Here is a 25,361-nt window from a genome sequence, read left to right on the forward strand (position 1 = left end):
ATCTTTTCCGAAATTAAATTCACCACAAAGAAACACCATGCTTACCCAAAGTTACGCCACAGCCACCCTTCCTAATAAGGCAACCTCCATGTGTGACCACAATACACAGGTTTGACTGTAATCTAATAATTTCACTGGAAGGGCAGAAATGAAATAAGACCATCACACAGAACTCAGGAGTTTTGGGGACTCCATGGCCAATCAAACAATGTTTATGTTGTTTCAGTAGTTTCAGTAGTGTTATAATTGTTATCGCTTATATATGAACATTGTATTAAATCTGTTTGCCTAACATCACCTCTGTCACTTCATCACATCCTCAGAAGCTTTGCCACAGTTGGTAAAACAGTTATTCATTGTACCCTTAAAAGGGAGAACGGATTTGAAAGACTCATTTGCATATGCTCCGTGACCTCCTTGAAACACTAAGGTCACAGAGTCCATGCTCACAAGTGAGTGTTTAATTCTAGAATAGAACTACATCTGACGCTGATAAGATATAACTTTCTTGAACAGATACTGCATTAGAGATCATATCACTTGAATTCCACATTTTTATTACAGCCGAAAATTAAATCAGTGAACTGAGTTCAAAAAAATAACCATTTCCCATTTCATCATTTCAATAGATACAACAAACTACGAAAACTTTCCAATGTTGAACATCACCAAAACGTGTCAGTGAAGATGTTCTGTCTTAACATCAACAAAAATGACAATGATAAGACAGTCAATAACTGATCATCACTAAGGCTCTATTTATTTAAAGCCTTCCTTCTGTTGTGGAGAAATCTTTGAATCCTGTTCATATGGAAACAATGCTTTTTCTTTGTCATTGTTGCTTTTGATCACATGACAGTATCCATTTCAATCTCTTTCAGGGTTCTGAAAAACAGTGCCTTATTAAGTCAAATTGTTCACTGTATTCAAAAAGCTATTGATCAAATAAGGGAAGGTATACCATATCTGAACAGTTGATGACTGGACTGTCTCTAATGCTGAAACTTTTTTGTGACTAGAATTTCGTATATTTACAGAGCTTAAAAACAGCCTAAAAGTAAACTAAAATACTTACATCTACACTTTCCCTCCTGATTTCAGAATAAGTATATACATACCAAAAATGTCCTTAAACAACGTACAAAAAGTTACAATATTTGATATTCATGTGGATAAGGCTCTGTTTTAAAAGATCTTGAAAAAGTTTACTGTACTTTACATTATCCATAATTGAATTTGATGGATACAGAAAGATACGGTTTCTTGGTGAATTTGAAACATAAAGAAATTTTGGGAGTTGTATTAATTTTGAATATGCAGATTCGGATCCCCATTTTGTCTCATTGCTTGTTCTGACCATATGAAATGAAATGAAATGATGATTGGCCGTGGGAAGTGTAGCATTTTGTGACATTTTCAAATGATTTCATTGACAGCCCTACAGGATGGTTCCAGATGGAAAGAACAATTCTGACTGCACGTAACAACAATGGGTACATGTGATATCCTAACACGAGAAATATTCTCTCATCAACATCTTGCAAAAAGTCAAAGCATAATGTAAAAGCTCTGATTAACATTGATTTTTGTTCTTGAACATGCTCCTTCTGAGCATCCAGCTGCAATTTGAGGATAAACTTTGATAAAAATCTGTAAAGCAGAACAAGTTATCAGAATATGAATATCAATCTGTACAAATATTATAACTTTGAGGTAATCTGTAGCACTGCAATAACTTGGATAAAAATCATTGTGTCCCATACAAATATAAGTAACCACTGGTTGCAAAAGACTAAATGCAGGCTACTTAATTACAAATATGGCTATTATCCTATTGTCTACTTTTTTATCTTCAAAATGGATTCAATTATTTTGAAATCGGCACAAAAAGCACATGACAGGTTACAAATTGCATATCTCTGTGTGCAGTTAAGAAATCGGTACACTAGCAAAATTCTCTTTATTTGATAGTTGGTGGTTTATGATCACACAAAATGTAACTTCATGATCTAGGAAAGTTGGACAAATGGATATGAAATTTTTCTTACATTTATTATACCGTCAAAGCTTGAATAAAAGGACTATGTGCACATAGAAAGTAATACACAAACGCTAAAATATTATTCCATTTCCATCAAGATTACAGATGTCAATGATAGACAATTTAACAAATTAGCTTTTTCATTATTTAAAAATATAAGCTGTGACATTGTGTAAATGACATAAGCATCTAATCCATTAACGCAAAAAATACATATCTGAAAATTCTAGAGCGCAGGAAAAGATGACACACCTAGCAGATAGTATTGATACTGACAAAATATAACAATCCAGATTGGAAGATAGATCTGGACTCATAATTTTGCAACAGGAAGAGACTAGACTTAGCTAAGATTAAAACATTTGATGAGTCATTGCCATCTTGGACACATTTACTGTCAGTGTGCCTTCTAACAAACATGGATTACCGGAAACTGCACAAATTTTAGGAATTTTGCAATTTTCTTTGCATGGACCCTTTAGGTTCACATGTAAACCAAATCATTTACTTGCACCAAAGACAATTGTGCCATGGCATGCCATATTGGCTTAGAGGACAATCTGTTAGTTCTGAATCTTGTCACCCCATTACCTGTTCACAGATGCAGCCTCACAATTGAACAAACTCATCCAATAAGGTAAAAGGACAAAACCACAGGCCCTACAGAAAACTATGACTAAACAGGCCAGCACAACCAATGCTAAAACAATTGCATCTCTTGAATAATACTAATCTCTTTACGTTTTTCACAACCAGTGTTTTCTAATTCAACAAGCAGGTAAAATACCAGTAAATTGTAGCACACGTTTTTCTCTGAAAATTCACACATTTGTTTGGAGTCAGCATATGCATCATGATATCTTCCCTTTCTTTCACAAGTTTGTTCAACATCAATGTCACAATAGTATTCCTAACAACATGCAGAACATAAAAATTATTGATTTATGATATCATATCACTAAAATTGACTGCCTGTAAGGGCTAAATCTGCTCAGCAGCCTTGCCCCCATACCCTTAATATGCATAAAGCACCACTAGCTGCAAGAATTATTCATGATTTTTCTCATTATTTGTTGTTTTTAATGTCAGCAACTGTTTCTTATTATACTCCCATGAACATGTTGAGATAACAGAGTATTCAGCTTGTAAATTCTGCTTGTTCATGTGCTGACTGTATTGCTATCGTTTGCAAGGGAATTTAGTGTGGACTAAAATTCAAGTGTAAACAATAACTGTTCTTTACACATATGTGCCTTGTGCTGACAAGCTGAGTAGCGGGTATTTCAACATGCTTTGGGAAACAGAACAACAATTGGCAGTTGGTATACAAAATAAAAAGTTGAACAATCATCAAAATCCAAGCTAATGTCTTTCTAGAAGAAATATGAAGTAGCTTGTGTTCAGTTATGTGAATACAAAATGATTCCTAAAAAAGGAAAGTAAAAAAAACTTGTATCACCTCAGAATTTTCACTCAATGTCATGGAAAAGATACCATATATTTTGAAATCCTAAACTGTACATTTTTCGATGAATCAGTCAGTTAAAGCAAGGCCTTCTCTCATATAACACTTTGCACTTCATACGACACTTTATCCCTGACAGCATGACTACAATAATTCTGATGGGCTAATTCTGAGTAAGTGTTACAGGAATGCTGATTTCAAGGTTACGCTGATCATTTCATAAAAGGTTTATGAAATAAACCTGTACACTCTGAAACCATGATATATGATCAGATGATAAAAACAATTTTAGGATAAAACTCACTTGTGATAAAAACGGGAAACATTCATGTGACAGACATAATTCTTCACTTCATGACTCCTTACAGTTTCTAAAGTAAATACAATACTTCAAATTCTAACTTATCAGTTTATCTATCGTTCTCCAATAATTATTCTCTTAAAATATTTTCCATTTTTTTTTTGCTTACAAGTGTACACTTTTTATTTTCTAACAAGGACTGCAATATACCAGAAAACAGAGAGATTTACCTGTTTGGTCAAATGAAATCAAAGTCAATCGGAAAGTTTAAAATTAGAAATGTTAGGATATTTAATTCAATACTGGGTATAAAAATAATATTTTCTTATATTTATAGACTAGTAAATTCAATATACATTGTTAGTTAAGTATAAAAATCTGTGCCTTGTGCGTTGAATTATCGCTTGAACCGTTTCATCTTACGCTTCCTGTAAACCTCAACGATTGTCTTTGTACTCAGTACCATGAGACAGGCTGCAGGCTTTGTTCCAAAATTATGTAAATAAATGATGATACCGTACACATATCATTCTAATATGGTGTCTGTACACTAGATAAAAAGATGTGATGTCTCACCAGTATCACTGTTATAAAATCATCTCCATCCATAAGAATATTTGTTATTGGATGACATCGTGTAGGTAATATGAAATAGATTTCATCATCAAAAACAGAATGACGGAAATGAACAAGAAATGGCAGTACAAAAAGGTTAAATCAAAGCCTTGACATAAAAGACAAGCCCACACCATAGATATTGCTTTTTGGACAGTTTGGTGAAAGACAGTCTGGTGAATTTCTGAGTACAACAGAAAACAAGATTAAAAAGTGACTATTTGCTATTTCATCTCATGGTTACGGGAGAAATATACATGGCATGGCTGACTTGTTGCCAGTAACAGTAAAACACCGGGATAGGGTGATTAAATGAGAAAGAAATTCTTCACAGAGATGATGAAATACGCTTCAGTGTGTGTGAGATTGGAAGTGCAGTGTGGACAGGGTCTTGTGGAGGGAGTCCAGTACTTGGGCAGAAAGGTAGATAGGACACCTTATCTTCCATCGATCTATCCCTTCCAATGTACTAGTATCAATTTCAAGGTTATGAATGGTCAAACTAGCAACCATTTCAAACTAAGTGTATGCAGTGTCACAGAAAAGTAAACAAACACTGCTTTGTGACGACAGTGAAACAAATATGACAAAAATTACATAAAAATGCAGCAAAAAGTATTCAGCAAATAAATCATCAATATATAACTTGAAACTGAACAATTAAACATTCAAAACCTTTATATAAACCTGAGTAAAATTAATAGTTCTTGTTATTTCTCTGGTCGTCTGAGAAAAAATCACTTTAAGAAGTTACCTATCCTATCAATAAGAAGTGTTCGTTGTACATTTTTCCTGCCAAAGACTACTTTCGTTACTGAATTTCTTTCATTGAAATCAATTGCTGTGATTTGATCTCTTGGAAAGCTGCACTGACCTCCATGCTCTTTTCAAGTACCCAAAAATCGTGTTTGAGTTTTATCTCAGGCCAATCAGAACATCTAAACCTTTACTGCTAAACCTCCTTGTTTTAATCTAAAGAGTTTAAGCTAAACATTGGCTTGTTTAAAAGAGCATCAAGGGTTAGAGTAAACACTACAGTACCTGTAACTTTTGACAACTTTTTCCAGAAAACTTCAAAGAGCATTTCGATGTACACAGTATTTGGTTTGTCAATGCTGCATGTCAGTGTATCATGTGTATTGTAATTGTATACAACTGAATTCAAGTTCAGATCTGAACTTGAGTATTGTCAATAATAATGCAGGACACACATGCATAGTGTATGTTGACATGCTGAGAACTGGGTATTTCAACACGCTGCAGGAAGTACAAGAACCTGTTGCTGACATATGCAATGAAAAACTGACAAAGTTACTGGGCGTTTGACAAGAGCTGAACTTTGGGAAGTTAAGTGTCATTAGAGAGGGACTGCGCAAATTGTGTCTGCCTTGCAAGTCAACAAGAGTAGTACTTTTGATGCTCAGCAGCTACAGATCAACTCACACATTGGAGCGTCTGTGTCTGTAGATTTGGAAACAGTAGGTTGGACAGCATCACTGCATTAAGTAAAATGACACAGTCTGCTTGGCAGTGTTGACACCTAAATGCCTGCTCAGTTCTAGTGCCCACTTCACAGTACATGTCATAGCAACAAACATTAGTCTTCTGATCGCATCTTCTGCAAGTACCCATATTTGGTCAGATGGCTTACTATTGCAAGAGCACCTCCTGTCAGGAATCGTACAAAGTTACTTCCAACCAAAGCCCCCATGCCATAGATCCCAGGGGACACAATGCTCTCATTTGTGTACTGATCAGTGACAATAGGGTTGTTCTTTGAGATTGGCTGTTTTGGGTTCATGCCTAGGGACTGTCCATTGCAACAGAGGTAAGACAGGTTTGGTCTGGCACCAATCATCACCATGACCATTGAGGTTTTGATGGACATGCTGTGGCCAGCATTCGTGATGACAACTGTCTTGCCTTCTTGTATCTCTGTCACTTCACTGTTGTCATAACATTGATATCCACGCGCTGGGTCACCGCCTGTTTTCATCATTTCATACACTTCATGATACTCTGGGTACACAGCTGATGGCAGCTGTTTCAGTATGATTGCCTGGTCGTGGACGCTCCTCCTAACCACGTGTATGACTGGTACCCCTTTCTGACGGGCATACAGAACCACGTCTGCAGCACTGAGTCCAGCACCGACTACCACGATGGGATCAGAGGATGTTGTAATCTCCCCATCAGCGATAGCCTGCTCCAGATCATTGAGCTGGTATCTGACAAAAGGTAAATTTTCTCCAGGCACTTCTAGTTTGTTCGGTAGATCAGATATGCCACTTGCTAACACCACATTCTTTGCATGGATCTTGAAATCATAAGGCTGGCCTTCTCCCTCATTGCCATGCTGACAAATCACCTCAAACAAAGTATTCTCCAGTCCAGCCTGCTCTACGTCAGAGAAGCCTTCATTTTCTCCACTTTCACAATTGATATTTCTCCCTTTGATGCGTCTCACTGACTTCACATGAACATGGGACAGAAAGTTGTCCTTGATATTGGCAGCTTCTACAAAGTCTGTGTAATATTTGGAAACATCACTGAAACTAGCTCTTGTATCATCAGTGCCATCATCTGAAACTTCTTTCCTGCAAGATGAAAAAACCAACACCAATGATGACATTAACCCTTTCAGGCCTGACTTTCTGGTAATTTACCAGAACTACCTCTATATACAGGGATTTAGGCCTGAAAGGGTTAAAATATGACGTTTAAAAATTAAATATGTAGGGGTAATGTAAGGTATGTATTTCATTCTCTTCTGTTTTCATATAAACTTGACAATCTGTATCATTGTTAACACTGACAACAATGTTTTGTTTGTGGACTTAATGTTGTACAGGATACAGACAACAACTTTTTGATATGCGCATCTCAATAGGTCAGGTTTAAAAGCAGCAAAATATTAAAACTACATACTAGGTTTGTTGCCACTGGGGGCGCTGTTCTGAAACCCGACTTGATCACAGCTATATACACAGCATTTCCTTTGTGAAATGTCCCGATATATGAATTAACTATCATCTCATTATTTAATTGTAGTTTTGTTGGCTTGCAAGGGTGCAAACACTTGGAGCATATCATTGATTACACAAGGAAATATGCCAAACTATGTGCAACATGTTACGTATTATCTTGGTGCAATACCAGTACATTCTGTTGCTTGATCTGTAGACCCACCTGCTACTTGTATGCACTGTTGATTTTGGCAAGCTTCTGTAATTCACCTTTTTTTTCACTTTAATTAACAAACATATTTCCTTTCAAGAACTTGTTCTTTGACACTGACTTTGCTTACATCGTAAGCTATAAGCATGACTACAGGATTTTAGCTTTGATAAGTAATAATTCAAATTCCAAAATGTTATGTACTGAAGCAGTACTTTGTTTAAACTGCATCATTGTGATTTCACATGTCTGGGAACAGATTTCGTGAAAGTAGACCTATGGTAATTTTTAGAAAAATATCTTACTGGTGGTTTTCTTGCAACCATTCTGTGAAACTCAATCCTGGCATCTCCATCCAATTCCGAAGGCTGAGAGTCAACTTGGAATTCTTCATATCCTGCAATCATAAAGAAACCAAAAATCACAAAAAATAAACCATGTGCTTGTAAAAACATACAATATGGCCGCCATACAAACCTGATGATACAGATCTGCTCTGAACAAGCAGTGTCCAAAGTCCTTGATTTGTCAGACTTCTACTGATTTGAAGGAATCACAGTGTGCAAACCTTGAACTTATGAAGTACACATGTGAATAACACTTTTGCAGATGGATTATGAAATTTTTTTGAAAATTTGACTTGCACAAAATATCACTGAAAACTTTGCATTTCTGTTCAGATAGACTGTTTAGGAAGCAACCTTAATATACTATAGCTAAGCTGAACAATAAAGTAGTCTTTGGTAAAATTCTGCTGTATTATCATGTAATGTAAAATTGAGAGATTGAGAGAATCATGTAGATGTAGTTGTGATATTTCATAACTGGATTAGCATGCGCTATTTAAATATGAAAAAGATGTGTTTTTTCCAACTTTAACACTTGTATATCATTCACACAGGTGATGCGCTTGTCTTGTTTTTTTAATCTGATGTTTGGGATGACCTCTTTTGTGGAGGAGGGGAAGTTGCCAGGCTACATGTTAAGAATCACTGTGTTTAAAGAAGAAAACTGGACTAAGTACGCCTTAACACATCAGCAAAAAATTGCCATGATTAAACCTTGTCAGAAAGAATTGACCTCTTTCCAGAGGCGTTACCACTTGAGTTTTGCAGGAGTAAAGCCCTGGCTGGCAAGAATGTGATTCAAATTCAAATTAACAGATTCCACTGTGAGATAACGCAGCCCCAAGTTTTACACAGAGTGGAAACTAACCCACTTGTCAGTGTGATGTTGTTTCCATGTTGACGATTTTCGACATACAAATATACCTAAACAAATTTAAATCAGTAAATTAAATTTGTGTAGGATTTCGTATTTACCTGCCAAGCTCCTCCTGGAAGTCCCTTTCCCAATACAACATGAGGAATTTTATTCCTTGGATTATATCTCCATTCCAGGCAAGTCGGTTCACTGCATCCTAAGTCTGCATTGGGATGATGTAATGCATCAAATAGAAGCGACACAGGATTTGAAGATCGGCCTTCCAGTCCGTCGCTAAGATATTCCAAATCCTACATGCAATACAGATATCAACATATTTATGAAATAAATTTGCTTAAATCCAACAGTGCAGAAGAGATCTTATCACAATATTTATGAAATAAACTGGGTCATATCTTAGCCACATATGAAATAAATAACATGTACTATGGCCATTGAACTAAAGCATTCTTAATGTCACTGCGCAGAAAGACCATTGCTGTAGTAGTTTCTGTTTGATAGACTATCTGCAGTAAATTCTTTTACTAGTAAATAAATGGTTCAAGAGAAAATACACATTGTTACTCAAATTCTTCAATACATGCTGTCAGTAAGCTCATGTAGGCACTGAATATAGCAAACTCCACAGATACGCAAAGACACACACTGATGAAAAAAATCTGGTTCAGTCTACTTTTATTCAAACTAATTATTACCAAGTGGAGAACCAGAAATAATTTACACCAGAAAGGAACAAAGAAAGAAATTTAGCAAACAGTAAAGACTGGCTTGTTAAAAATGTTAAAATATTCAATACGATATTTTCTCACAACATACCCGATAACAACTTTTTTTACTTGGATAATGATTACAGCTTTGAAATTATTGCCTTATCATTGTTTATTTTACCTGCCAGAGATACTATTGGCGATGACAATCTGTTAAATTAATGTGTTTTCCTCGTGACTCACAGAATTTTCCAAACAAGATTGGAGTATCAGTGAGAACTTTGCCTTCCTAAATCTGAGACATTTACACCATCATAGGGTACATTTTAAGCCTTGGAAAAGAGTTTCACCCTTCAAAGATGGTTTATACCCTCAGAATAGATGGTTTCACCACATCCATTCTAAGGGTATAAACCATCTCTTTCACCACAATCCCTTCACTATGGTTTCACCCTTGAAAGAGATGGTTTATATCCTTAGAATGGATGGTTTCACCACAATCCCTCCCCTCACTATAGTTTCACCCTTGAAAGAGATGGTTTATACCCTTAGAATGGATGGTTTCACCACAATCCCTCCCTTCACTATGGTTTCATCCTTGAAAGAGATGCTTTATACCCTTAGAATGGATGGTTTCACCACAGTCCCTCCCCTCACTATGGTTTCACCCTTGAAAGAGATGCTTTATACCCTTAGAATGGATGGTTTCACCACAGTCCCTCCCGTCACTATGGTTTCACCCTTGAAAGAGATGCTTTATACCCTTAGAATGGATGGTTTCACCACAGTCCCTCCCCTAACTATGGTTTCACCCTTGCATGAGACCACTTCACTAGGCTTGACTCCACTCAAAAGTTTCACTCTATCTATAGCATTATGTTTCATTGAATGTAGTGTCTGTCTATGACAACAAAGTTGTCATTTTAGTGAGTATGACTTCATCTCATTACTGCTGTTTTTCCATGAACTTGACAACAGTACCCAACAACGAGAATCTGCTCCATTGACCAGTAAGTTTGCTATACGGAATATGCAAACTATCGGAAAAAGGTTGCAGAGACGCAGACATGGCTAAGAATGTGAAATTTTGTCCACGTAAAGTTAGTAACTTAACAGACACTTAATCATCCAGGAATGGAATCAACATAAAGCATCCACAAATGAAATTCAAAAGATATCTGACAGATACTTTTATATAAAATTTACACAATCATTGAAAAAAAAAATTAAGTCTAAAAGTACGAACATACATACATACATGTACATACAGACAGACAGATATACACCAAGTAATTCTGACAGCTCTTCTGCTGTCCCTAATACATGGAAATGGTAGCTATAGATAGACTCTAAAGAGTGATACTCTGAAATATTTCAGATTTAATTCTTACACAAAATACTATTTTTCACTGCTGAAGATGCTGTCCAAGTACACATTTACTTGAGATTATTCTCAATGTTCCACATACCTACATCAAATAGACACCTACAAGGGTGACTCAACACTTCTCAACATACCAACACACATACCAACACAAATACCAACACACATACCAACACACTCTAAAATGGGCAGGTAAACACTGCATGCAAAAACACTGCATAGAGTAGCCAACATTGAATAGCTTTACATACATACAACCACACAGCCTAAAACGTTTCATGAAAAAGACATTGGTATTAAACAATACAAAAGAACAATGCCAAGCATGCAGCTAAAAAGAAAGTTTGAGAAACTGCTTTGTTGCAACGTGTAAACAAGTGTCCAGTACTTCAAAGAAAACTGTTGATAGAGTTGTTTACTGAGTGAAGAGGAGGAACTGAATGATGTACATGTGTGTATGGTACAAATGGTGACAGTCACTGAATGATGTACATGTGTGTATGGTACAAATGGTGACAGTCACTGAATGATGTACATGTGTGTATGGTACAAATAGTGACAGTCACTGAATGATGTACATGTGTGTATGGTACAAATGGTGACAGTCACTGAATGATGTACATGTGTGTATGGTACAAATGGTGACAGTCACTGAATGATGTACATGTGTGTATGGTACAAATGGTGACAGTCACTGAATGATGTACATGTGTGTATGGTACAAATGGTGACAGTCACTGAATGATGTACATGTGTGTATGGTACAAATGGTGACAGTCACTGAATGATGTACATGTGTGTATGGTACAAATGGTGACAGTCACTGAATGATGTACATGTGTGTATGGTACAAATGGTGACAGTCACTGAATGATGTACATGTGTGTATGGTACAAATGGTGACAGTCACTGAATGATGTACATGTGTGTATGGTACAAATGGTGACAGTCACTGAATGATGTACATGTGTGTATGGTACAAATGGTGACAGTCACTGAATGATGTACATGTGTGTATGGTACAAATGGTGACAGTCACTGAATGATGTACATGTGTGTATGGTACAAATGGTGACAGTCACTGAATGATGTACATGTGTGTATGGTACAAATGGTGACAGTCACTGAATGGAGGCTGCATAGTGAAGAGATATTTTCTCATTGGAAACCTTCCCTTTTCAATGTGTAACTGCTTGCAAAGATTTTCTACTTCCAGAATATACATGTGAATGTGTCTGTCTGATTCTTAACATAAAGAAAAGACATTTTTTCACAGATAAATATGGTTTTTATCATCATTTTTGATAATTCAAAGAAAATTTTAATTTTTCGCATGATAACTTTCGACATTGTGAAGGAAATCTCACCTGTTCAAGTATCGACAATTCTGCTTGTTCTTTCAACCTCTGGTGGAGATACTGATTGGGATGATGCTTGCCATTGAAATACGGCCAGTGGCCAGACAGCATGTATGACAGGCAGATACCTGATGGTCCATTTCCTGTTGAATTGGTAAAATGAAGGAAAGAATGAAATATTGTTCATCTTCACTGCAATCATGTTGAGTACATGTACATCCAATCACCAAAGTTCACGCTCTAGTAGGTTTTATGTTTTTGTTTCTACCAGCTTAATAGACCAATGAATTATTTAGCTGAGAACTGAAATATTGACTAGTAGGCAGGTGGAACCAAGTCTGCATTATGGATCTTCTTTGGACACTGAGGGGTTGGGGATGGTAGGCAAGCGCATCTGAAAATGACTTGATCCTCAAACAGATAATGTCACCTTTGAGAACCATTCGTGTAGCTGAGAAATGAACAAAACACTAGATACTGAGACAAGGAATGAAATCTGAAATCCTTGATGGTAATCTTTGTATGTCAATCACCCATAGAACACTATCAGGCGCCACGACACATACATGTATACATCCTGAGCATATTACTACATCAATGACATTCTAAATTTAAATCAAAGAAATACGAGAGGATATTTTAATGTCATTCATGACATTTCCTGCATCTCCTCAGAACGACAAGTCAGTTGTTCCAGGTGTAACTACACACCTGTCCAACCGTGGAACCTACAACATGTGGTCTCACACTCATGTATTTTCTATCAACACAGAAAGGTGAGTTGGTAGGGAAATGTAGAAAAATTATTTTTGTCTGTTTCAGTAGGTACATGTGGACTGCACTTCTGTTAAATTTCAGTTCAGAATTATTTTGAGCAAGCCAGTGCTAAGGCAATGAAGCTTAGAGAATTTGTAAAATTGTGAATGTTTATTGGTTATATAATTGTACATGATTCTTATTGACCAATCTCATATCAGCCTGAGTGAGCTGTTATCCTATAGACAATGACATCTGCTGTATGTTGGTACAGCCTAAATTTACTTCTCACCATAAACCATCAGGTGCCATGGATTCCCCAGGCACTGTCCATAACAATAGATGACCTAGTTTCTGAATGGCCTTTGGTGATCACAAAAGATAAGTCATTCAGTAAACTCTTCCATGAAAACACTCCACACTTTTCCCACTCTATAGCATCTTTCCATGTCTTCCATGTTCCATATGTGATGGTTTGTGTAAGTTGATGGATCGTTAAATATTTTGGAGGGTAAAAGTTCAGTAGGAATGTTGGGTGAAACCCTTCCTGAAGTCAAAGAAAACCTGTACAACTTGTCACCCTAGGGGAAATAACCTTCCCTGCTACGCTCTGTGGGAAAATATGTCACATACACTTAACCCTTTCACCACCATGGTTTGTCCCAAATCCATTGTTTTCTATGGTAAAGTTGGACCTGTATACAGGGAACTGGGGGTGAAAGGGTTACACTAATAACAACTGCAGGAATCACTGGCCTCTTGCTTGTGCTGTGCATAATATTTTTACACATAACAATCAAGCCCTGTCCTCTTACAGGCTTGTATGTCACTGTCAGATTGTCTTGCAGGGAAATATACTTATAAGATTACAATTTCAATGGAAAACAAAAGACTATAACACTCCATAATCCTCTTCCAGACTAAAACAAACTTGATCCCGGGATCAAGTCCCTGGCCTTTAATAGCAATAGCTGGAGATGTTAATTAATACAAGAGTATGTCAAGATTTGTAAGTATTGATTTTAGGAATTTTATGTTGGTTGATGCCAATGTTACACAGTGTGGCCTCTGATAGACTCATACGTAGTATTTCTAAAAACTTTGTATGAATCTGAAGAATTGTAGGAATTTCTTTGCGTCAATCCTGTATCTTAACATGTTAACCAAGAAATTTGCTTAGTCACGGTCAATTTGTTTGCATAGTGGAATGTCATATTGGCTTTTGGGGCACACTGCCAATGTGGTTGATTCAAATGTGGTTCTTGGCGAGCTTTGTGGAGCAGAAATAAAGCCCTGACTCACAAGAATGACTTTATGAAACCTTAGGAATAAGGGCTGTCAATTTCACTACAACACTCACTGCAATGTATAATTGTAAATTTTAAATTCTGTTTGGTTGGAGAAAATCTTGCTGTTACATTTAATATTCATGTCTCTGGAAAACTAGACAGAAGCATGTGATCAAAAGAAGAGTTTTGAAGAGGTGTACAGGGTGCGTCACATTCGGGACAAAGTACCTGATGGACAACTCAGATAGTAACTAACAAAATACCATTTACACATAGTATAGTGCCAGAAAGACTGAAGTTGGCTGTGCAGTCTCCCTGGCTACCAGAGTTTTACAAAACAACGTATGGGTTCAGAATGACACCATTAAGTTGATGCTACATGATCTAGTGTGTCATGTTTGCCTGGTAATTTCTGAGGGCCAACTCTAAAGATCTCCTGTTATCTCTGGAATTACAAACCATGTGACTCAGGGGTCACAGCAGCCTTGATTTTCTCAGTAAATAATAATCAGCCTTGCCCTCTTTACTTTTATAATGAATGTTGCTCAAAAAATTCCAAAAAACTGACCAATATGCTAATTCTTTCACTCAGTATTGCTGATGTCATGACTTTCATAAACTTTTAAAATCTCACACAGGCATTATTTTGGACCATAAAATATAAAATACATGTCAATTGGGTAAAAAATGTTTTGAAAAGGTTCTTTGACCAAACCTGCCACAAAGTTACTTCTCAAATTTAAATTTATAACTTATGAGTATTTAAAATTTTCCACACAAATGGACAAACAAACGTTAAAGCAATCAAAAAAGTGATTTCAACAGTGATTATTTCAATAAACATGACGATGACAAAATTGCCAATTTCAACATTTTTTGAGGCAAATTCAAAACCACTCCAGTGGATCTATGACACAGAACATATGTCATACCACGTGTTGCTTCTGAATAAATCTTTCACCAGACATGACAAAAAAATTCCAATATAATGCCAAGATCTTTTCTCTGTTTGAGCATTTCTGAGTGAGACAATCCCTATATGCACCTAGTGACCAAATATCCTACAGCATTGACTAGTTTCTTTGGAAAAGACGCAGAAAACTGACGTACATCAGAACATGAACAATCCCTTTTTTGATAAGTTCAACAAACTGTGGACAATAATGTTATAATCTACATTTAATATAGCTGGTAGAACTTCCATGATCAGACTAGGGAAATGACAACAATTAAATGACAAATTAGCAAGAAAATTCAAAATCCCTGAATTAACTTTTTTGACAGTCTTGAAATTAAGAGAACATGAAACTCTTTGATATTTCAAATCTGTGTCCTGATCAGTTGAAATGTAGTTCACATTGTAAATAAGTATTCTGCGAGTGATCAATAAAACGGAGTGAGTTATTTATTAGGTATATTTATCATCTTGCTGCCCCTTTATTTGTTTCCCTGGGAAATCTTTAACTATAAAAAGCATGACCCTGCTGGTTCATAACCTGGATGTTATGAACTTTGGATCTGGAGTGTCAATTGTTCTACAAACAAAACATTCCTTGTTACATGAGACTTCAAATCAAGCTGACTCACTGTGACTTGTTTATAATATTTCTATTGTACTGCTACGATAAAAATGGCATATATTTATGTAAAATTTAAAAGGACATGTATCTTTTCACACTGAAAGAAAGCCTAAAATCATGCGCGCAACCAACCATATGCATCTATAAAGATAGAAATCCCTGCAACGTAGCATTTTTCACATATGTTCTCTGTCCTTGGACATTTTTGAGTAAAAGAGGCAGATGGTTTCAAATTAATAATTATGATAATTTGCAATGTGCACTTATGGTGCAGAAAAGGAGATCTGGTTTGGAATATTTTTTTTTTCTGTAAGTTGATCATTGATAAAGAATTCGTGATCTAACTTGATACCTCTGTGACCTCAATTACATGCATCAGTATTACACCATCTCTGACCATAGGGACATCATATCAAACCACTTCAATTGTGTTAAAATATTGGTACACAAAATTCAATTACAGCACTGTGGACAGAGTTTTTGAAGCGCAATTTAATAGTGAGGCATTTATTTTGCTGCGTTGTCTGTGAAAATTCAGAGGAACTTGCTGGCCCTTGCAGTTTATTGACCTCACCTGGTACTCTCCTCTTAGAAAATCACCAACATACTGTATGTACTAATCACCACAGTCACCACTATTGTGTAGAATGTACTTACAGAGGCAAACAGGCTATAGTGTCACTGCCATGATCATGATAAAACAAAAAGGTAAATTGAATGAATTATTCTAACAGCCACTTCGACTTAACTTGCATACAATAGAATAAGTTATCTATGAACAATCAAGGGTAAGCTCTCTGATAATATAAACCTGAAAACTATTGTTGATTTGCAGCATATATAACAGTCATGTAGAAAACAAAAACTTTTCATGGGAGGTTTACAAAAGATGTTGTTCAAAAAGCAGTGCATGCTGGTCCTTAAAGCAAATTCGCAAAGTTCATTCTTTCCATTTCTATATCATTGGATACATGTACACAATGAGACTGCCCTACAAGTTACATTAGTACAATGTGACATCACAGCGTATGAAATCCTGACATGCAAATATGGCAGATCACAGCTGACCTGCACACCAGCAAAGTGTAAATCAATCATGGAGGTACCACAACAGTTTGAAAATCACGAAATTTCACATTCTTGTTCAGACAGAATATATCTCTTCATTTTAATGATGCGTTCTGAAGGTGTTTATACTCATGGTAAGCTGGATAACAACAATGTTGATTATTAAAACGTTAAATGTCATTTAGTAAAAGTTGAGCTGAGATTGACTATTGGATGTAGCACATTTTCAATTCTTGAAGCTAATTCCACTACTCAAAATACTCAAGATATCATGTTAACTTCAATTTTCATTTATTTCATGTACTGACAAAATTAAAATACACATTTCTGATATGTCTTTGTTTGTTTTATCAGATCACTGATAATGCCATTTTTAAAGCAAAATTATCCACCAATATCTGGAATGATGAAGCACTGTGTATATGAGTAAACAGAATATTTCTATAAGCCATTCGTCCACACGGCACCAAAGATTTGTGACCTCCAAGTAGGAGTCCTTGCATAGCTAACATTGATGTTTTACACTTCATCAGTTTCACTTTTCAAATGGTCATGGCCATCACTGAAGGTCAACCATTACTGTCACATTAGCAACTGAAAAGACTTCAAGAACTAACCATAACAAAATCTTCTTTCAAGATGCAAATTTGAAAGAAAATATTACCTTATTTGGTATACACACACAAGCCATATTCATGTCACTTTTCACATCCAGCATATTTTGCCATCATGCAAAAACCAGTAGAATGAGTTGAGAACATGATCAAGTGGATTAATGGGACTGTATACAATTTTATAAATCAAAATGCAAGAGTTAATTTGCAATCCAAATGGGGCTGAGCATATCTAGTACAGGTAAAAGGCCAGTACTTTGATATTATGATCAAATTGTGCCTGTTTTCATGATTAAAAATGTTATGGATAATCAGTTACTTCATAGCCATGGACAGATTCTTGAGGATTTATGATACTGTACAGACATAACTGTTATATTGTTACTTGTTAAATCAAATCTGCTTACACCCCTATATCATCATGAAAAGATTTGATTTCACATTTTCTGTTTTTTGATGGCATTGGTTAACTAGCATGTGGTGAACCTGGTGTCAAGGATCCAATGTGTGGATATTTGGTAAATAGAAGTTAAACAAATCTTTGATGTTTAGGTCACACTTTTGCATACAATAAAAGCTCTTCAATATTGGTCACACTTTTGCACACTAAAAAATCTCTACAGTATGACATTTACAGACAACAAAACATACAGCAAGTATGGTGTTGAACTGTGGAATTATATAAATATTCTTATTTAATTGTAACACAATCATAAAATTTCAGGTTATGAAATACTGGACATTAACTTTTTCAACCTATTTTCTTTTTAAAGGAATGCTTTAATTTTTTTTACGAATTTGCAAAGACCATTTAAAAATGTTTAACATGCTTATGTTTTAATTTCGAAAATGGACTACCCAGTATATCGTATTCACAATGACTTACCAATGATAGCAACATCAGTGGTTATAATGTCTGGCACTGAGGGGGCGATGACTTGGTTGCTATGGTTACACGTCTCCTGCATTGTGGGTAAACTGCCTTGGTTACCTTGGTTACTTCTATATGTAGCATTCATTCTGTGATCCTCAGGAGACATTAATTCTATGTGGCAGGCTGTACTCAAGAGGCAGTACCCTGTGAAAGAAACATACCAGTGGTTAAATATATCCCCTATACTAATTAAACGTGAAAGAAACATACTAGTGGTTAAATATATACATATATGCCCTGTAATAATTAAACCCTGTCAAAGCCACATCATTTTGTCATAATGGGAATTTAAATTGTATGGCATTCCAATTATCAATAGAAATGAAATGTTTGCAGTGTTTCACTGTTACATAAACATTTTATTCTCACTTATACGTGAACTTTATGTAAATTTCAGTTTATATAATAATTCAGAAATATAAATAGTTATATTTCTGCAGGAATTGGACAACAATTTGGAATAAGGTCAGTCTGCTTTAATGGCTCATAAAATTACCATGCATAGCAAATGTAATGGCTCTTAACAAAACATTTTTGTGGCCTTGTCGTACAGATTCAACCAACTGTAGCATACATTCTTCATTGCCTGACAAAGTCCTGAACCTCACAGACAAATTATCTTTACCTCCATACTGAAAGTTGACAAATTTACCTTGAAAATAATTTACCTTGATGTGAAGCTGATACTTTAAAGTGTGTGTTTTTTCCTGCCCAGCACTTTTACCATGTCTCCTTGCCAGCTAGATCATTCCTCAATGAAGTATGTCCAGGTATATTAAGCCCTGTCCTTATACAGGCAAAACATCTGCTGTCTCATCATTTACAAACCTATTCCTGGAGTATTCCATTTGATTTTGTCTGTAGGGGATGCCATTACTGATCACACACTCTTGAAGTCAGGGAGTACAGATTAAATTGCTCCTATGGCATTCAATACTCTTACATTTATATCAATGGACTTGCATGCAGAGGACTTGCAGTAATAAAATAGTCGTGTACCTTGTGATGTGAGACAAAATTTAATTTTTATGTCGGTGGAATGCTTCAGGGGTTCTTTCAGTGCTCTGGCTGGGGGACTTTGAACCAATAAATATAAAGATCTATGCAAATTACTCTAGAGACTACAGGTAAATCTCAAAATTACAATTTATCAACAGCAATCTGTCAGATTAAAGGAAATCAGAACCAAAAAGTGGCCCACCGATAATCTCTCTGCTCCACTCCTTTCCACATCCTTATGAGAAACTAATAAATGGATATGATCACTTTCTTGTACAGACACTGACAGTCTCCGATAAATATAGACCTCTTTCACCGATTCAAAACCTAAACACACTCAACACAGGACATTTTATAACATTTTGTGATCTCCAACGCTAACTCTACATAGAATAATCTTATATACCGTCTATATTTTAATCTTGCATTATGCAATGCTCTATGTCACTGCATGTTCAGCAACTCAAAGGTTGGCTTGTTCTACACTGATAATCTCCACAAGGGAACCGACACACCCACCCCCGCCATCCCCAAATATGTGACATCCTTTCTAGACCCTTGCCTTGTTTTGAGTTAACACCACTTTCAGCCTTCTTTCTAACTTCTTAGCAGGAGAAACTAGGTTTCAACCACACTTTAATAGCGGATGTTGAGGTCAGAATAATATGCTGATATATCCCTGATTTTTGGCTTTTTCTTGGCATCACAGCATTAAACCTAATTCTGCACAAAAAAGTGCCAACATCAGTCACCTAACATTGTCAGGTTGTCTTGTCTAGATATTTTCACTTCATCGTTAGACTGGCTGTGAATAAGTACAGCAAGCAAATTTTGTGTTATGACAAATTGTTTTATCTTGTCATTGTCATACAACTTGAAGCGTGTCCTGTAAAATCACTTTGACCTGCCACATTCAAGAATGCTCTCTTTTGCCTCAAGAAAAACTTGACATATAACCTATGTTGGTATACACTACAGCTGACTAACAAACAAGAATTTCCTTATATGACCAAAACTTTTGCAAGCATTTTAATAATTACAGGCACACTGGCTGCTTTAGGAGCCCCATTTCTCAATAGACTGAATATATGCTGTAAGTGACTGATATTGCAGATCACAGATTTATACATGTACATATTCAATGGCATGTGATCTGTTGTTTGTTTGTCAATAGATTGAGTTTAAAATTACTTGAACATTTGTCTTCTTGTAAAAGCACAAAACTTTCCTAATTGAGAATTTCTAATGAATCAATGGTCATATGAATATAACCTCATTGTTGTAGCATTATACCTCTTTTACTTCAACAATAATTTGTTGAAAAGTTAATTCACCAACCTGCTGGCTACAATGGCCGTACACCATTATTTGTGTAACTTGTCGGTCGGAAAATTTACTCTTTGTCATTCACTTTTGCACACGTCATGAATAAATTGCTAACAGATGTCATTTTTTTTTCAGTATTTCTAAGTGTGTTATTCAAAAAGGGCTTCACATAGTGACAGTCACTGTTTTCGTAAAACGCTGCTCTACTGATAGACATGCACACAAAAAACGTATGACCTATGACTTAACTTGTCTTGCAACAAACTCAAGAAAATTCCCTTTGACGCAAGAAAGTGTTCCATGAACTGGTATACGACAACTCAAAGGAGTTTCAAAAAATTCCTGAATTGACTCAAAGAGTTAAGAAATTTCACCAGAGGACACACTGAATTTGGACAATTGCTGAAAATCTCCACATTTTTAGTAGTCTTTGAAAGTCCCGAAAATAAGTTATGACTCATTGCACTAAAAATGCTGAGGTCATGATGAAAATTTGCAAATCAATAATGGACTAACAGTTGAAAACCTCTGCAGCGCAGTTGCATAAATTTACATAATTTATTCATGATATGCCAATGTTCGCTATATGCATTTGTGCAACCTTCATATTCATGAACTTTCATATAAGGTAAAGTGAAGGTCAGAGAGGCCTGAAAACTCATGGATAACTGTCTCTCAGGGTCAAACTACAAAGTCACCACCAAAAAAGCCAACTGGAACATTCAGTGTATTGTTTGGCATCAGCGTATTGAATCCCCAGTGCATGCAATAGTTGTTTTCGCAAGTCATTGTGGTGGTGACCGAATGTCAGTTGACACTCCCCTTCATTATACAATAATATGTGCTTTCATTCTTGCAAAGTCATGCCTGAACGGTAAATTATCACTGTATTGCTGTTTATTTTACTTGTCAAACTTCTCTGGCAGGTCAATTAATTTAAGGAACAAATGCTTGCAATGGATTTTCCGTAGATTATTTTAGGTGTCTAAAATACTTTGATACCAGGTCATAGCAATCTTCGTTGATGTGCATGTTCTGATAATTCTTATGAACTGACAGGTTTACATGCAGCACTTATTTTCAAAAGAATCGTTTTGAAACAACAAAAGCGCTTAACATTAATAATTTAGAGTGCTTCTTTGTAATATCTATGCATGAACTTCATGATAAGCAATGAACAATTGATTACTTTCTAGTATTGCTGCATGTTTCTGTCTGCCACCTGGTTGTGTCCCGAGACAAACAAAAGTATTTCAATGCAAAACCTGTGAAATGATTATTGAAAATATTTTAGGTGAATGACGGGCTAAATGAACATTTCAGCTTTGCTAAAGCATATTACATGTTGAACTAACTGCATCATCATACAGACAAAATTCTAATGTCTCAATTCCGTTGGTTGCCCTCCTCCTCTCTCAATCTAATGGAAGTAATTCCATGACTAAAATGAAAGCTGACTCCCAATATGTGAATATTTGATACTGTTGAGTTGATGATAAACAACATTATTTGAGGATTCGATAACATGTGCAGATTCCAATCCTCGATACGTTGTACTGTAATTGAAAACAATGCAGTTCAAGTAAGGGTCATTCTGATAACAGTTTATTTGAACATGGTCACCGTTTACATCCATCTATATATATATATATATATATATATATATATATTTTGAAGTATACAGATGTCCTCGTGGATGGGAATATTACATATGGCTCAAACCTATTGCAGGTACTAAGGCAGAGATGGAACGTGTAAGACAAACTGGTTCAATCAGTCGGTGCGGAAAAAACCTATTTTTCTGGTTTTGCCGTCCGCCCCTACATACCCAGGCAAAACCTCGAGCTACAGTACTGCAGCTAACTATAGACACTACTGTCTATGAGCTCACAATACTTTGCTGCAGTTCAACAGTCCACAACTTTCTCAGGCGACTTTGTGTGGTAGGGATGGTTTACGTTTACGCATCACACAGGGAAATTTGTTGACTGCGGAACTGCAGCAACTGAGCAAGCTCATACCCTAGCTGCAATAATTGTAGCCATGGGCCGTGCGTCGGCTACTCCTGTCGAGCTGGCCAGCTACACAGCCAACACGACAGATGAAACCGACGCACGGCTCGTGGGCTAGTACAGGTATAGCCTAGAGTTGGCACAAACTCGTACTCTAGTACTGCGCCAGTAGAACAACACTATCATGCTATCAGAGCCAACCAACATACACACCCTTACCTCTGAACACAAGATAGTTGACATTACCAAAAAGAACATGACTGCTACCGGTGCTTTTACTGGAGTTGCTTATTCCATCAAAGACGAATCTGGCGGCCTGCCGTGTACGGTGTAGTTCTAGCACTAATAGTACTGTGTGCTAGTGGAAAACTCGTCGGTTATGATTCGCGATACAAATCCACAAAACGTGTCCAGAGTCTCCAGCAGGATGTGCAAGACTTTCGGTCGAGCATTGCCGGATCAGCGAAATACTGAGGAAGATACTGCTCCTCGTATTTGCACGACTCTGTCAAGGTGGGGTTATACAAACACACATCTTTCGAACGTCAATTTTAACTGAAAGCCGAACATTTTACTGTGGCCCTTTTGATGGTACATGACCCACGCCTGACATTTTGATATGCTAAACAGGGTCAAAGGTGAACACATTTCAGGCGTTCATCACATGCACACTTCGGTATGCAATATGAACTCTGACCGGCTACCTGACTGTAGAGGGCGCACATCTCACGTCGATTTGTACAGTTGGTTCATCTTGCCTGCGGCGTGGTGCTGCTACAGCGCTGTACTCGATACTTTCGCACACACCGAGCTCGGAGGTGACCTGTTTGTCTGAGGCAAAGTACTCTCAGTGTCTTTATCAGTCATGTATCTGATGTACTATCTCAACGAAAGTGGTGATCGGATGTACACCATGCAGAAAGTTGATCCAAATGGAAAGCCTACGCTATCAGCACACCCTGCAAGATTTTCACCAGATGACAAATACTCAAGACACAGAGTAACGGTGAAGAGACGTTTTGGACAACTACCAACTCAGCAGCCAAAGCCTGTCATGTGAATGTACATTGTCATTGCCAAAATCAAGCATATGCCCATGGATTGAATTATTGCCTTAGTCAACATCATCTGTTCTGTGTATTTGTAATATTCTCAAACCATGCAACCATGAAGTGATCAACGTGTACGAAATCTTATATTTAGAGGTGTGTGGAATATACAAGCTGGAGCTGATTTATAGGACAACCTGAGGTGCACTATCATCTATGTCAGTGATACTTCACAGTTAGAACCAAGTACCAACATGTATAAAACCTCAGACTGAACATGACTACCAAGGAAGACGGACTGGAATATCAACACTGCATTAAAATATTCTGAATACATGCCATGAAAAACTTCATTTGGTTGTCGAATATGAACTAACATTACATAGTGACTGAGTGACACTCAATACATCAAACACTGAAACAATTTTTTCATCGAAGACTAGAACCAATTTGGTGTGGCAGTAAATCTGAAAACCTGAAGTCATGTAAATTCATTCATCAATACATCCATGCTGCTTTGTAATGCTATATGAAATTGTGCTGAAACAAGGCAATAGAACAGCACTATAGTGAATTCATCTCTTAATTTTTTCGTTAAAATGTGTTAATTATGGAAATTAGTTCATCCTGTACCCCTTTACCTGCCAGACAGTATCACTTCTCCCATATGCCAAGTCAGTAAAAAAGCGGTATTGAGCCAAAACCATGTGTATTTTCACACCATTTTCACCCACTTGGCTTGATATGTTATAACCGCTTTAGTCAGTAAAAATCTTGCTCACGAGGGGTGGACTTGATTTGGGCAACCGGTGTAGACCAGTGCACGCAGGCCAACTAAGTTCGTTCTTTATTGGTCTGGAGATCCCTGACTAGCCCAATCAATTTTGGTTGGGAGCAGAGGAATACAATATGGCGGACACTTGATTGGAGAATCCGCCTGATGACCCCGACCACGTGACAAAGAAAACCGATGATGCTCCGGCCATGTAAACCGGGGCGCCTCAATCAAGTACACCCAGTATCTGTGTCTTCAGGGACCTTCAAATCTTCACGTCTCAGTTAAGATGCACCATATGGAATATGTTTTGCTTTACTAGTTTTCACCAACTTGATCTGATGGTGTAATATGAACTTGGCAGGAAAAGGGATACTGTAACTACTGTACAATTACATTTCACTTGTATTCTGTTAGGTGTAATAGATTTATTATCAATTCACCATAGTATTACCAATGGAGGTTCAATAGGCAATATGCTTTATTGAAATCCTTTGTATAATTTTAATTTTGAAAACATGTCATGGCTGATGACACAGTCCCCACTCACACCATCAATCGACATGCAAATGCGCACTACAATACAATGTCTGTGTGCTAAGTTTGAACAAAATCTGTTCAGGGACAGTTGAGTTATGGTTCAAAAACATGAAAAAATTTCAATAAAATGGCCGCCCGGTGGCCATA

The 25,361-nt window shown here is 36.6% G+C and overlaps 1 protein-coding gene across 3 annotated transcripts; it reads right to left on the bottom strand.

Moving 5' to 3' along the window:
- Positions 1-536: 536 nt before the first annotated feature.
- On the bottom strand, positions 537-23,507 carry LOC139148304 (oxidative stress-induced growth inhibitor 1-like). 3 transcript variants are annotated; one of them, XM_070719673.1, is made up of 6 exons: positions 23,070-23,507; positions 18,466-18,657; positions 12,282-12,415; positions 8,922-9,113; positions 7,905-7,996; positions 537-7,019 (listed from the first exon to the last, which is right to left on the bottom strand). In XM_070719673.1, the coding sequence occupies exons 2-6, from the start codon at positions 18,617-18,619 to the stop codon at positions 6,020-6,022; spliced, it is 1,572 nt and encodes a 523-aa protein (XP_070575774.1). In that variant the 5' UTR covers positions 18,620-18,657; positions 23,070-23,507; the 3' UTR covers positions 537-6,019. The 3 variants fall into 3 exon arrangements, with proteins under 3 accessions (XP_070575774.1, XP_070575775.1, XP_070575773.1); XM_070719674.1 differs by having other exon boundaries at positions 4,074-7,019; positions 23,097-23,474; XM_070719672.1 differs by lacking the exon at positions 23,070-23,507 and adding an exon at positions 19,182-19,288 and having other exon boundaries at positions 4,074-7,019.
- Positions 23,508-25,361: the final 1,854 nt, after the last annotated feature.

The sequence above is a fragment of the Ptychodera flava genome, chromosome 13 (assembly GCF_041260155.1).
Source record: "Ptychodera flava strain L36383 chromosome 13, AS_Pfla_20210202, whole genome shotgun sequence".
NCBI classification, from domain to species: Eukaryota; Metazoa; Hemichordata; class Enteropneusta; family Ptychoderidae; genus Ptychodera; species Ptychodera flava.

Excerpts from the sequence above, each read along its gene's own strand:
- LOC139148304 (XM_070719673.1), bottom strand. The coding sequence starts at position 18,619 with ATGTCTCCTGAGGATCACAGAATGAATGCTACATATAGAAGTAACCAA. Across the intron at positions 9,114-12,281 it reads AATTGTCGATACTTGAACAG|GATTTGGAATATCTTAGCGA; the intron begins GTGAGATTTCCT and ends TATTGCATGTAG. Across the intron at positions 7,020-7,904 it reads TGGTTGCAAGAAAACCACCA|GAAAGAAGTTTCAGATGATG; the intron begins GTAAGATATTTT and ends TTCATCTTGCAG.